The 11,519-nt window shown below is 36.3% G+C and overlaps 1 protein-coding gene across 1 annotated transcript; it reads left to right on the top strand.

Annotated features, from left to right (window-relative positions):
• Window positions 1-8,736: 8,736 nt before the first annotated feature.
• LOC109004723 ((3S,6E)-nerolidol synthase 1-like) lies at window positions 8,737-11,311 on the top strand. The gene is made up of 7 exons (XM_018983362.2): window positions 8,737-8,965; window positions 9,060-9,327; window positions 9,426-9,804; window positions 9,892-10,110; window positions 10,207-10,345; window positions 10,439-10,687; window positions 10,784-11,311. Exons 1-7 carry the CDS (start codon window positions 8,747-8,749, stop codon window positions 11,075-11,077), a joined length of 1,767 nt encoding a protein of 588 aa, XP_018838907.1. The 5' UTR covers window positions 8,737-8,746; the 3' UTR covers window positions 11,078-11,311.
• The last annotated feature ends 208 nt before the right edge of the window (window positions 11,312-11,519 follow it).

Here is an 11,519-nt window from a genome sequence, read left to right as displayed (position 1 = left end):
TTTTTTTTTTTGTATATATCTTTAGTCTCTCCAGAAGTAGGCAACTTGATAGCAAAACTATGGGCAGTGTACACCTGTGGATATATACTCAGATCCAATGTGATGGATAGAAGACAAAAAAAGTAAATGGAAGTTCCTCAGCATACAAGCAAGAATCTCTTCTAATGATATAACATTCAACCATGAAGATATGAGATTTTTTTTTTTTTTTTGATAGTTAATAAGAAAGATATGAGATTAAATTTATGTGGGTCATCTTGTCCACAAAATGAAAAAGAACAATAAAGAAACTCATACAGTTGGACTATGTAGAAGATGCTCCACAAATGACAAGATTGGCCATCTTGTAACCCAAGGTGTCTGAAATATATTCTTGTGGGTAGACAGAACGCCTACAAGTAAAAGGTGCTTGTAGTTAGGGTTTAAGTCTGTTGTTAGGGTTTTGGTTGGAGGTTTGGTTGGAGGTTGGAGGTTTGCTAGCCATGGCTATAACCTTTGGGTTGACTAAGTTAATAGGGTCAAGTGGCCTGTAATAATTTATACCACCAATTATCTCCAACTTATATGTAAACCCATCATCAAAACTATGCTACCTCGACCATTTCAAACTGATCCGATCCTAGTCGATGACAGGTAAAAGTCTTCGCACTTAAAGACAAAAAAAAAAAAAAGAAATTTACAATTGTTTGTTAACGTACCTTGATTATATTCTCAGTTTTCTCCTTCTTCTTCATCTTCTTCACTTTTCAGAAGCTGAAAGGCCTCATGCTTATGAAGTTTCATCTGCTCTTCTTCTCTTCCTCTTCCTTTATGAGGTTGACAGCTTCTTCATCTTTCTTCTACTTGGAAGCTTCCATTTCTTGCAAATACATTTCCTTATTCACACTTTAGAGTTAGATACACAAAATTATGGCCCAAGCCATATATTTTGAAGTTGACCAAGGTTTCTGCCATGCTCAGTTAGAGTACAGGACTCCTAGAAGGAAATTGTATATATATATATATATATGTGGTTTAGGTGGTTAATGTAGAAGGAAAAATTGTATATATAGATGTACCTCCATCCCCTGTATCAGCTCTCGAGCAGTCTTTGCGGAAATGATAATGTTCCTGGTAGATGAATCATTAAATCCTTCTTCCACCCCTTTGTCAAACAATCCAAACAATCATAATAGCCATCTATATTCAAGAGACCCACTTGTGTTTGCAGCCAAATTATGCTTGAGTGTGATGACGGCCTTAATGGTACAACTTTTGAGCTTTGTTTTTTAAAACCTAATAAGGATATATATATATATATATATATATATATATATATATATATATGGAGTAACACACATGAAAATTCTGAGCTTAGTACGTGACAACTAGCTGAAATGCATTAAAGTCAAGGCTTTTGGGTTAAGCATTTGCTAAAATTTCTAAAGCTAACCATGCTTTGTTCCAGATTTGTGCAATGGAATATTCACCAAGGTGTGACGCCCAAAACACACGTGTTTGATGCTTAAGAAAACCAGATGTATTGCCTACATCTATCAACTTCTTGCGTCTCTAATTTCCACTGTAATCCAACCATTATTCACACTCTTAAAACCTCAAAATCACTAATATGAAGATAAATAAATAAATTATAACAAAGTCAAACTACTATAAATCTAGGAACCAAAATAATTAAAAAGCAGCCTGCTTAAGTGATCTGGAACTGGTCATGGTGCCCTAAAAATATTATTCTGCTACTGCACCAAGTCGATTTGGTGTCAGAGCCCTTTACCCTATGTTATTATTCACTTTATTTATGGCAGATAATAAGTCCTCAGTTTCGAAGAAGCCATTACAAGAAGAAAACAATAGGTACTTCTTCATTAAAAAGTAAAACTCATAATCAGAGACTAAAACCAAAAACCTTATATATGAATCAGAGTGGCGCATAATGGGAGTAGCAGATAATAAAGAAAACCTTTTTTTTTTTTTTCTCTCTTTTGTAACATGCAGTATTCATGATCCAGAATGATCTTCCAAATATTAAATTGAGGTCCCAAGAGATCAACATGCAGTATTCATGATCTGGGTTTCGCAAACTGACCCACCATTCTCCCAACCTAAAACAGATCAACCCACCCCGATTCTCAACCATAATTCAAAAATCCAAATATTGAAATCATCAAATCTAAATATGTTCAGTTAGCACCGAGAGAAAAAACAAATAGATCATTTCAACATCTATTACACAAAAAACCCAAGAGAAGCAATACAGACCCTAATGATAGGCATTTGACCACCAAGAGAAAGGCATTGCCCACGGCCGCCTCGGCCAGCTTCTCCTCCAGGTGCCTCACCTCGCCAGCGAAAACGATGGGAGGGAAGGCCTCGATGGTCTGGAGCACCGAGTCCAGCTCCTTCTGGTCCGGGTACTCCTGGAGCTGCAGCGCAGTCTTGGACTTCTAGGTCTCCACCGTCCATTTCAAATTCGATGCCGCGACGGGCGGCGTAGACTGCTTGGTCGAGGGCTCTGCAGCATGGACAGCCGAGATGCGAGTGATCAGGGGCTTGTCGTCATACGCTTTGGCGGAAGTGGGAACCAGAGAGTAAGTGGGTTGGTGATGGGGGTGAGAAGGAGGGGGTGGCCATTGAGGTGAGGTCGCGGCGGCCTGCTGGGGCCGTTGGCGACGGACTATGCGCAGCGGGGGGTTGAGGGAGAAGAGGGACTGCGGAGAGAAAGGGGGAAGGGGGAGAGATGGCTGGAGGGAACGAAATGAGAAAACCTAATGCGGGGGATTTAATTTAATGAGCTTTTCTGGCGATTTTGACGCGCCGCTAATAAGTTCAAATGGGAGCATGTGTTTTTACAGCGACAATTTTCGCCGCAAATAGTAAATACTGCGGCGATTTTCTTTAATCGACGGAAAATTAATGCCGCTACAGTTAATAATTTTATTGCGGCGATTTTTATCGCCGCAATAAGTATAAATGTCACCGCAAAAGTAAATTTTACATTTTTCCTCAGTGATTTCCCAACTTCGCAACGAAAATTAAGCGGCGACTTGAAAATCGCCGGAAATAACCTCTATTTGCAGCGAATTTTTTTGTGACGATTTTAAAATCGCTGGAAAAGGCCTGATTTCTTGTAGTGAATTATAATTCTATATTTTTAATTAATGAAAAGACCAGGATTACTTAATTTTTAGTTACGGCCAGTACTGTATTATATATAAGGTGGAAGAGTCTTACATTAATTAGGCATCTACACGTGTTATGAAAAATGATATAGATACATTAATGTGAGAAAACAATACAAAAAAAACAAATTAATCGATTATAATTTCCTAATTGATCTCAACAAAAGTACTTTATCTAATCATTTTTTAAAATTTATGAGAGAAAACAATACAAAAAACACAAATTAATCTCCGATATGATGTAAATTAATATATAATCTCAGATACTCGCCTAAATTATACGTAGGGATCTTATCTTTGTCTAGACGTAGGGATCTTATCTGTTTCACTGGTTTTGTGGAAGGATGTTTTCCTTTCAAATACTTGGGAGTTCCTATTATTTCAGGTAAACAGAAGATTGTGCATTTTGATGATTTGATTGCAAAAGTACAGGCCAGGTTGGAGGGTTGGCAAGCCAGATTGTTATCTAGTGGGGCGCGATTGATTCTTATCAAACACGTGCGCCAAAGTATTTCTGTGCATAGTCTGTCCATATTAAGGACGCCTAGATCCGTCTTTGAGAAAATTCAAAGAATCATTAGTACTTTTTTCTGGGGCATAAAAGATGGTAAACCTAAGAAAAAATGGCGTTCTTGGGAGGATATTTGTAAGCCGATTTTGGAAGGTGGTATGGGTATCAGTAATCTGAGAGAAGCATAGTCATCTTTACATATGAAGTGAGCTTGGAATTTATTGAAAGGTAATTCTCTTTGGTCCAATTTTTTTCATGCTAAATATGTTGGGGATAGACATATTTCTATGGTGGATCCAAAGAAAGGGTCCCTTTTTTGGAAGTTGATGTTACAAAATATTCCTCTTGTGCAAGCTCATTCTAAATGGAAAGTGAGGGAGGGAAACCTATTCTTTTGGCATGATCCTTCTCCTTTAAGTGAGAGTACTTAGATTTCTGATTTGCCGAATCTTAAATTGGAAGATTGTAAAACTGAGTTGGGTTGGAACTTGGAGTTATTTACTCGGTTGATTGGTCATAAAAAAGCTGAAGATATTATCTTGTAGCTGGGGAGGATTAAAGATGGGCGAGATGTTCTGATTTGGCTCCCGAATGCTGATGGGAAATTTTCTTCTAAAAGCGCGTGTAATTGTATTTGTTCGAGGGGTCTAGAATTTCCTTGGGCAAAATGGGTCTGGAACCCAACTCTTCCAAAAAAAAATTCGATTACAATGTGGAAGGTCATTCATGATTGTCTGTCGGTGGATGATCGCATATGGAAAATTGGTATTCCTATAGTTTCCTGTTGTGATTGTTGTTTGTCATATGGCGATGAGGATCTTAATCATATTCTTGCGAGAGGGTAGTTTGCAAAAAAAATTTAGAGAATTTGCTAAGTTGTTCTGGGAGTACCTTTGATGGTAGGTAGTTCATGGAGACATAGGGTGGATTGTTGGCATAGGAGGGCGAGGAATTCTAATCGTCCTGAGCAATTATTTGGTATTCTCCCAGCTATCATTACTTGGAGGCTATGGGGGCGTCGTTGTAAGGCTAGGATGGAAGGTGTGAGGGATTTGGTCCAACAACTTTGGTATTCCATAAAATATTGGGTGTCTTGGATTGCTCTAAAGCTTAAGGAGGTAAATGTGCTCACTCGGCGAGATGAAGGTATTTTACAATGTTTCAACTTGCCCTTAAATTTCCTGAGAAAGGAGATTGCCATTTCGGTTATGTGGAAACATCCTAAGCCAGGTTGGGTTAAGTTGAATGTGGATGGTTGTTCTCTGGGAAATCCCGGTGCTTAGGGTGCGGGTGGAGTTATTAGGGATTATAAAGGGGATTTGATTTGTGGGTTTGCCGCTACGATTGGTTATAATTCTAACAACTTTGCTGAATTGATGGGTTTACTCCATGGGCTTCGGCACATTAATCAGTTAGGCCTTTTATGTGTGGAAATTGAATTGGATTCCTTGTTAGTGCTTAACTGGTTGAGGGCTCAGAGATGTGGTCTATGGTATATGGAGGATTATTGGGAAGAAGTACAACGACGGCTAGCTGGACTTAAAGTTTCTTTAGTTCATTGTTACAGAGAAAGTAATTCGGTTGCTGATGGTTTGGCTAAAATGGGTGCGAAAGGTTTAACTGGTTCTTGGGCTACATTATCTGAGTTGCCTGCTCCCATTAGAGGTAACATTAGACTTGATAGACGGGGTCATCCCTATATTCAAAAAGTTCGCAGAGTTGGCTAGGGGGGACATCGATCTAGGTATGTTTTTCTTGCAGGTTAATACTTTGGGTCTCAGTTTTGTATCCTTTGATTTTTTTGTACCGTTGTTAAATTAAGTTGGATTTTTGAGGTTTGGTTTTGGTCTTAGTTCTATATTTGTAATCCTAGACCTCTGGATGTAACTACGGTATTCCTCCGCCAAAAGTGAGGGTATTAATAAAATTGGAACGGGGTCACAATTGGACATGTGACCTTCGGCTCATTATAAAATAAAAGAGGTTAACATGTAATCATGAGATTAAATAACATATGATATTTAATATAATAAAATTTGAAACATGTGTTTATCTATCTCCAAATTGTAAAAAGTCTTTAAATTATGAAACTACGATATTGGATTTTAATCCTTAACTTCATAAAAGAAAGAAATGTCCACAACCATGTGTTGTAGATCAATGCAACTTAATTAATTTACTATAGAAATATTAATAAAATATACCCATGTTGTACAATGTTGAATTGAGAACGAAAAATTAATATATATACCACCACTTGGTGCCTCCCGTCACTACAAAAAAACTGTTTATTATTTGCAACCAGTTAATTCTAGCGAAATGACTATTTACAATTAAAATTGATTGCGAAAAGTCTTTTCGTCGCAATAAATCGATCGCAAAAGTTCGTTTTTCTTGTAGTGCATGAAGAACATTAGTACTTCTTTATTTACATGTTGATCATGTAGGTCTCAAGAGGTATCTTTCTGGGTGGGTTGTTAAGACCGTTTTAAAAACACAATCGATATATATATATATATATATATTATACAGTATCATTATTATCAAATATCAAGATTTTAGTTAGTATATGCACGTGATTTTAATATAAAAAATTATACTCATCATCAGTGGTGGACCTACACAGGGGGGGGGGGGGAGGGCTATGGCCCCACCAAAGTTTGAAAAAAAAAAAAATGTATTAGTCTTTTTATGATTTAATAGGATTATATTATCTCATATTGTGTTAGTTTTCTCTTTAAAACATTATCTTAACCTTCTCTACAAAATTATTTTGATCTTATAAATTATTTTGACTAAAAAATAGAATAAAAAATATTTTATTATAATTTTAGCTTTGCTCGGCCCCCCTATAACAAATTTCTAGTTCCGCCACTGCTCATCATTCTTATATCATACATGACTTGTTTTTATTTATTGTCTTTTTATTTTTTTTCCCTTAACAAGTATGCGGTGTAAGAATGATGAGTAGAAGAACTCAATTAGTTTAATAGAAATAAAAAAAATAATTTAAAACATGTGTGGTGTTACGCTTTTCTAGTATTAGAATGTAACTAGGTGTTTTTTTTATATACTTCTTGTATATTTGGACTTCGCCAATTACATTGTGCTTAATAAATTTTATAACTTATAAAAAAAAAATAAAAAACATGTGTGATGTGTGGTGTAGACAGCTGGATAGCAAAGCCCTTTTAATATCTATGGGCGAATAGTAAACTGAGTATATGATTACTTAATTCTTATTAGTGACGGCCAGTACTGTACTGTATTATAATAAGGTGCATGGAAGAGTCTTACATTAATTAGGCATCTACACGTGTTATGAAAAATGATATAGATACAATGCATGCACCATGTATATATATTACGACTTTTAGACAACATTTGAACAAAATATTATTATTATTTAATTGTAAATTTAGTACTTTAGTTTTGTTTGACTTTGATGGGTTTGAATTTATAAAATCATCATGTGTTTTTTTCTCTAACATGCATTATCAGAATTTTTCAAAAATGAAAATTCAAGTACTTCAATCGATTTTAATTTCCTAATTGATCGATCTCAACGTACAAAAGTACTTTATCTAATCATTTTTTAAAATTTATGTGAGAAAACAATACAAAAAACACAAATTAATCTCCGATATGATGTAAATTAATATATAATCTCAGATATTACTAGCCTAAATTATACATGATAGGCTATAGCTAGCGACCGACCATATCCTAGCTAGTATATATTGATGTATGATCATGTACTGGATCATCACCGTCTTGAGTTACGATTCATGATTACTAGCTTGTTTCTTTCCAATGTGTGATTACCAACCATATTATTGCATGTGGCGCGCACAATAGCTCTACTGTAATTATCAGCAGCGTGAAGCACATGATGCATGCCCCAGTACTCCATTCTATCCTTTGTTTCGACAACTTTCTTTCTTGAAAAGAAACTAACTATTCATGTCTTTTAATTTGTGGAGCATAATGATCAAAAAGAAAGGAAGGGAATCTTCCCACGCAAGAGTACTCAATTCAAAATTCTGATCGATTTGAAGTGCATCTCAAGGGGCGTAATCCTAGCTAGATCCAACCATGAATTGTGTAAGCGTCATCATGCATTCCTTTTGAAAAAAATATAGTTTACCAATAAAAATTTATTTTTTTCATGTATTTATTTATTTTTTTTGAAAAAGAGTGCGCGGTGCTTACATATTTTATGACTGTAAATATCATTTATCATTCCTTATTTGAACATTTGTGGCGGTGGCTGGTAAGACAAATTTATTGGCCTATTTCTCATTTTATAGCTTTTACTTTTTTTTTATCAAGTACTATCTTAACTATTAAAGCACTAGGAGTTACTAATCTATATTGTCAAGTTGGTGTGAAGACTATACGTACCATCTATATTGCTTAAATTATAAAATTTGATTTATAAGATTTAAATTTTAGAATTTATTTTCTAAATCAAATTATACCATATAAGTATTTTTTTTTAGACCGGTTTGAGAATTGAATATTTCTTCAATGTATACCTCATTTTGGACCTAGCTTATATGATCTAATTTTCAAATATAAATTACAATAACTAATGTATCAAAACAATAATAAAAAGAAGAAGAAGAAATGGCTGGCTAGCTTGGAGGGTACGTACCACTCCCTTCTCGTGTACGTAAGTTCCATGTAAAAAAAGAAGAAATGGTTGATCATATGTGCGATATAATTTCCATGCGAGTCTCGTGTAATTTCATTAGGAAAAGTAATTAGACACGTGTGCAAAAAATAATTCGCATTTTTTAGGTTCTTTTTAAGAAAAATGAACCAAAATCTATCTCTACCGTTAAATGGATGAAACATGGAATAAGAACCAAAATCTAACAAATTATGCATGCATGTTTTGTTTGTATCCGCAAACGTGTTGTACGTGTGACTTTCAAAATGATTCGATTTTCGAAACAACCTAAGATTCTTAACGTGTGGCTTCCTATAAATTGGATCGATCAAAGCATTCCACAGACCATATATCTCTTGTGGATACATCATACTCATTCTCGCCATGGCATCCATGTCCACTAAAACCTTCTTTGCAGCTTCCTCCATCAATCCTCGGATTGCCCCCAGCAAGCTGATTCAGAAAACTGCAAATTCAAATCCCTTCAGCCTTACCTCATTGCCAAGTGCCCACAAACATTGGAAAATTTCCCAAGATCATGATGATACATTTACTTCTACTCCGTTAGAATATCCAAACTACGGAACTAAGAAGCATGATTTTGTAAGAGTATTGTGCATGTCACCTCTCTTTATCAGTTTGATCTTTTGATTAATTTCTGATCGGAGCTGTGTTTGATTGATCTCTTTGTCTGCAGGGAGGGCTCAGCGTCCAACATTCCCATAAATTAGAAGCATGTAGGCGTGCACTAAGGAAAGTAGGAAAAGATGATGGTTTCGAAAGTTTAAACATGATTAATGCCATCCAACGCCTCGGCATTGACTACCACTTCGAGGAAGACATTGATGCAATTTTAAAAGGGCAATATGCAAAATACATTGCTCTTGGTGATTGCGGTCAGAATCTTCACGAGGTTGCACTACGCTTTAGACTGTTGAGACAACGAGGATACTATGTTCCTGCCGGTGAGTTACTCCCCGTTAATTACCTGTCTTGTTTCTTTCTCAGTTTAAAACAAAAGCGATGATGAGACTAATTCTCAACCGTCTATTGTTTATAACAGATGTATTTAACAACTTCAAGAACAGGGAGGGAAAGTTTGACAAAGAACTGGAAAACGACATAAACGGATTGATGAGTTTCTTTGAAGCTTCACAGCTAAGTATAGAAGGAGAAGACATACTAGATGAAGCTAGCAGCTTTTGCGAGCAGCTTCTGAATGCGTGGCAAATCAGACATCCGGATGACAACCAAGTCAGTGTTGTTGGGAATACTTTAGGGAATCCTTACCACAAAAGTTTGGCAAGGTTCATGGCCAAGAAGTTTTTTGCTAATTTGAGCGGCACAAATGGATTATGGTTGAATGATTTACACCACCTAGCAAAAATGGATTTCAATATGGTCCAATCCATTCACCAGACGGAAATTGTTCAAATCTCCAAGTAAGTGTAACAACAACTTGATGATTTACTACTTTACGACTGCAGTGACTATTTTCCTTATCTAAAAGTCAATCTCTGTCATCTTAGATGGTGGAAAGATGTTGGTCTGGCACAGGAACTGAAGTTTGCAAGGGACCAACCGCTCAAATGGTACATAGTTTCCATGGCCTGTCTTACAGACCCAGATCTATTAGAGGAAAGGGTTGACCTCACAAAACCCATATCTCTAATCTACATAATAGATGACATTTTCGATGTTCATGGAACGCTTGAGGAAGTCACCCTCTTCACAGAAGCTATCAACAAGTATGCATGCAACTCAAAATACAGGCCGATTACTTCGTCTCTTATCCCTCTCAACCGTTGTATATTCATAAATAAAATGTTTTAATTTGCATGCAGATGGGATTTTGCTGCACTTGAGCAATTACCCGAATACATGAAGATATGCTTCACTGCTCTTAATGACATCACTAACCAAATCAGCTACAAGATATATCAAAAACATGGGTGGAATCCCGTAGATTCTTTAAGAAAGACGGTAAATACGTAATACTTTCTATGCATTAATCTTATGATCTAATAAATGAAAACATGCATCTTCATCATGATAATCACGAATTATATATTGCAGTGGGCTAGTTTGTGCAACGCTTTTCTGGTAGAGGCTCAATGGTTTTCATCTGGGCAGTCTCCAAAACCAGAAGAATATCTGAAGAATGCAGTTGTTAGTTCAGGGGTACATGTGGTACTAGTTCACACTTTCTTCCAATTGGGACATGGCATAACAAAGGAAACTGTAGATCTTGTTGACAACGTACCTGGTATTATATCTTCACCTGCCACAATTCTTCGGCTTTGGGACGACTTGGGAAGTGCCATGGTAAGTATGCTAGCTACTCTTGAATAATGGTACTTCATGTCCTAGATCGTTCTTTTTCAGACTAAAATAACATGCATGTTCTTGATGTGTTTGCAGGATGAGAGTCAAGATGGCCACGATGGATCGTACATAGATTATTACATGGAAGAACACAAGGATTCTACAGTCAAAGAAGCACGAGAGAAGGTTGTCGATATGATTTCAGATTCATGGAAAAGATTAAACAAGGAGTGTCTGATCTCTCCAAATCCATTTCCAGCAAAATTCAACGAGGCTTGTCTTAATATGGCAAGAATGGTGCCCTTGTTGTATAGTTATGACGACAACCATGACCTCCCAAACCTCGAGGAACATATGAAATCCGTGCTGTATGAAAGTGTGCCTATGTAGGGCAATATCCTAATGAAAAAATAAAATAAAGCCTAAGCTTTCGTCTTATATATTGGCGGGTGGGTATCCATACCTGCCATTCGCCCATTTGCTTTTATTTTAAGATGAATCCGCCAGCTCGGGATGATGATTTTCAGCTCGTTACCCCTGCGGGCCGGGTAGATTGTGCATCCAGGCTGGATTCCGGAGGCACGCTGCCAAAGCCTAGCTAGTAGTAACGTATATATATATCAACCATTTGGAAACAAACATTCGCCCGTTCGCATTTAGATTCCATATATATTAAATAAATTTACTTATTAAACTTCATGTTTGTCTTTTATCACTGTCATAATTCTCATCTAAAATTAATAAGAGCGATCGATCTTCAACCAATAATCATGAGATGATCTTCTAAAATTTATCACGCTAGATTATTGACAAGTGATTAAGTTAAAATAAT

The sequence above is a fragment of the Juglans regia genome, chromosome 4, assembly GCF_001411555.2.
Source record: "Juglans regia cultivar Chandler chromosome 4, Walnut 2.0, whole genome shotgun sequence".
In the NCBI taxonomy this organism is placed as follows: domain Eukaryota; kingdom Viridiplantae; phylum Streptophyta; class Magnoliopsida; order Fagales; family Juglandaceae; genus Juglans; species Juglans regia.
The sequence above is the reverse complement of the archived record's forward strand: the minus strand, read 5'-3'. Positions and strand labels throughout refer to the sequence as shown.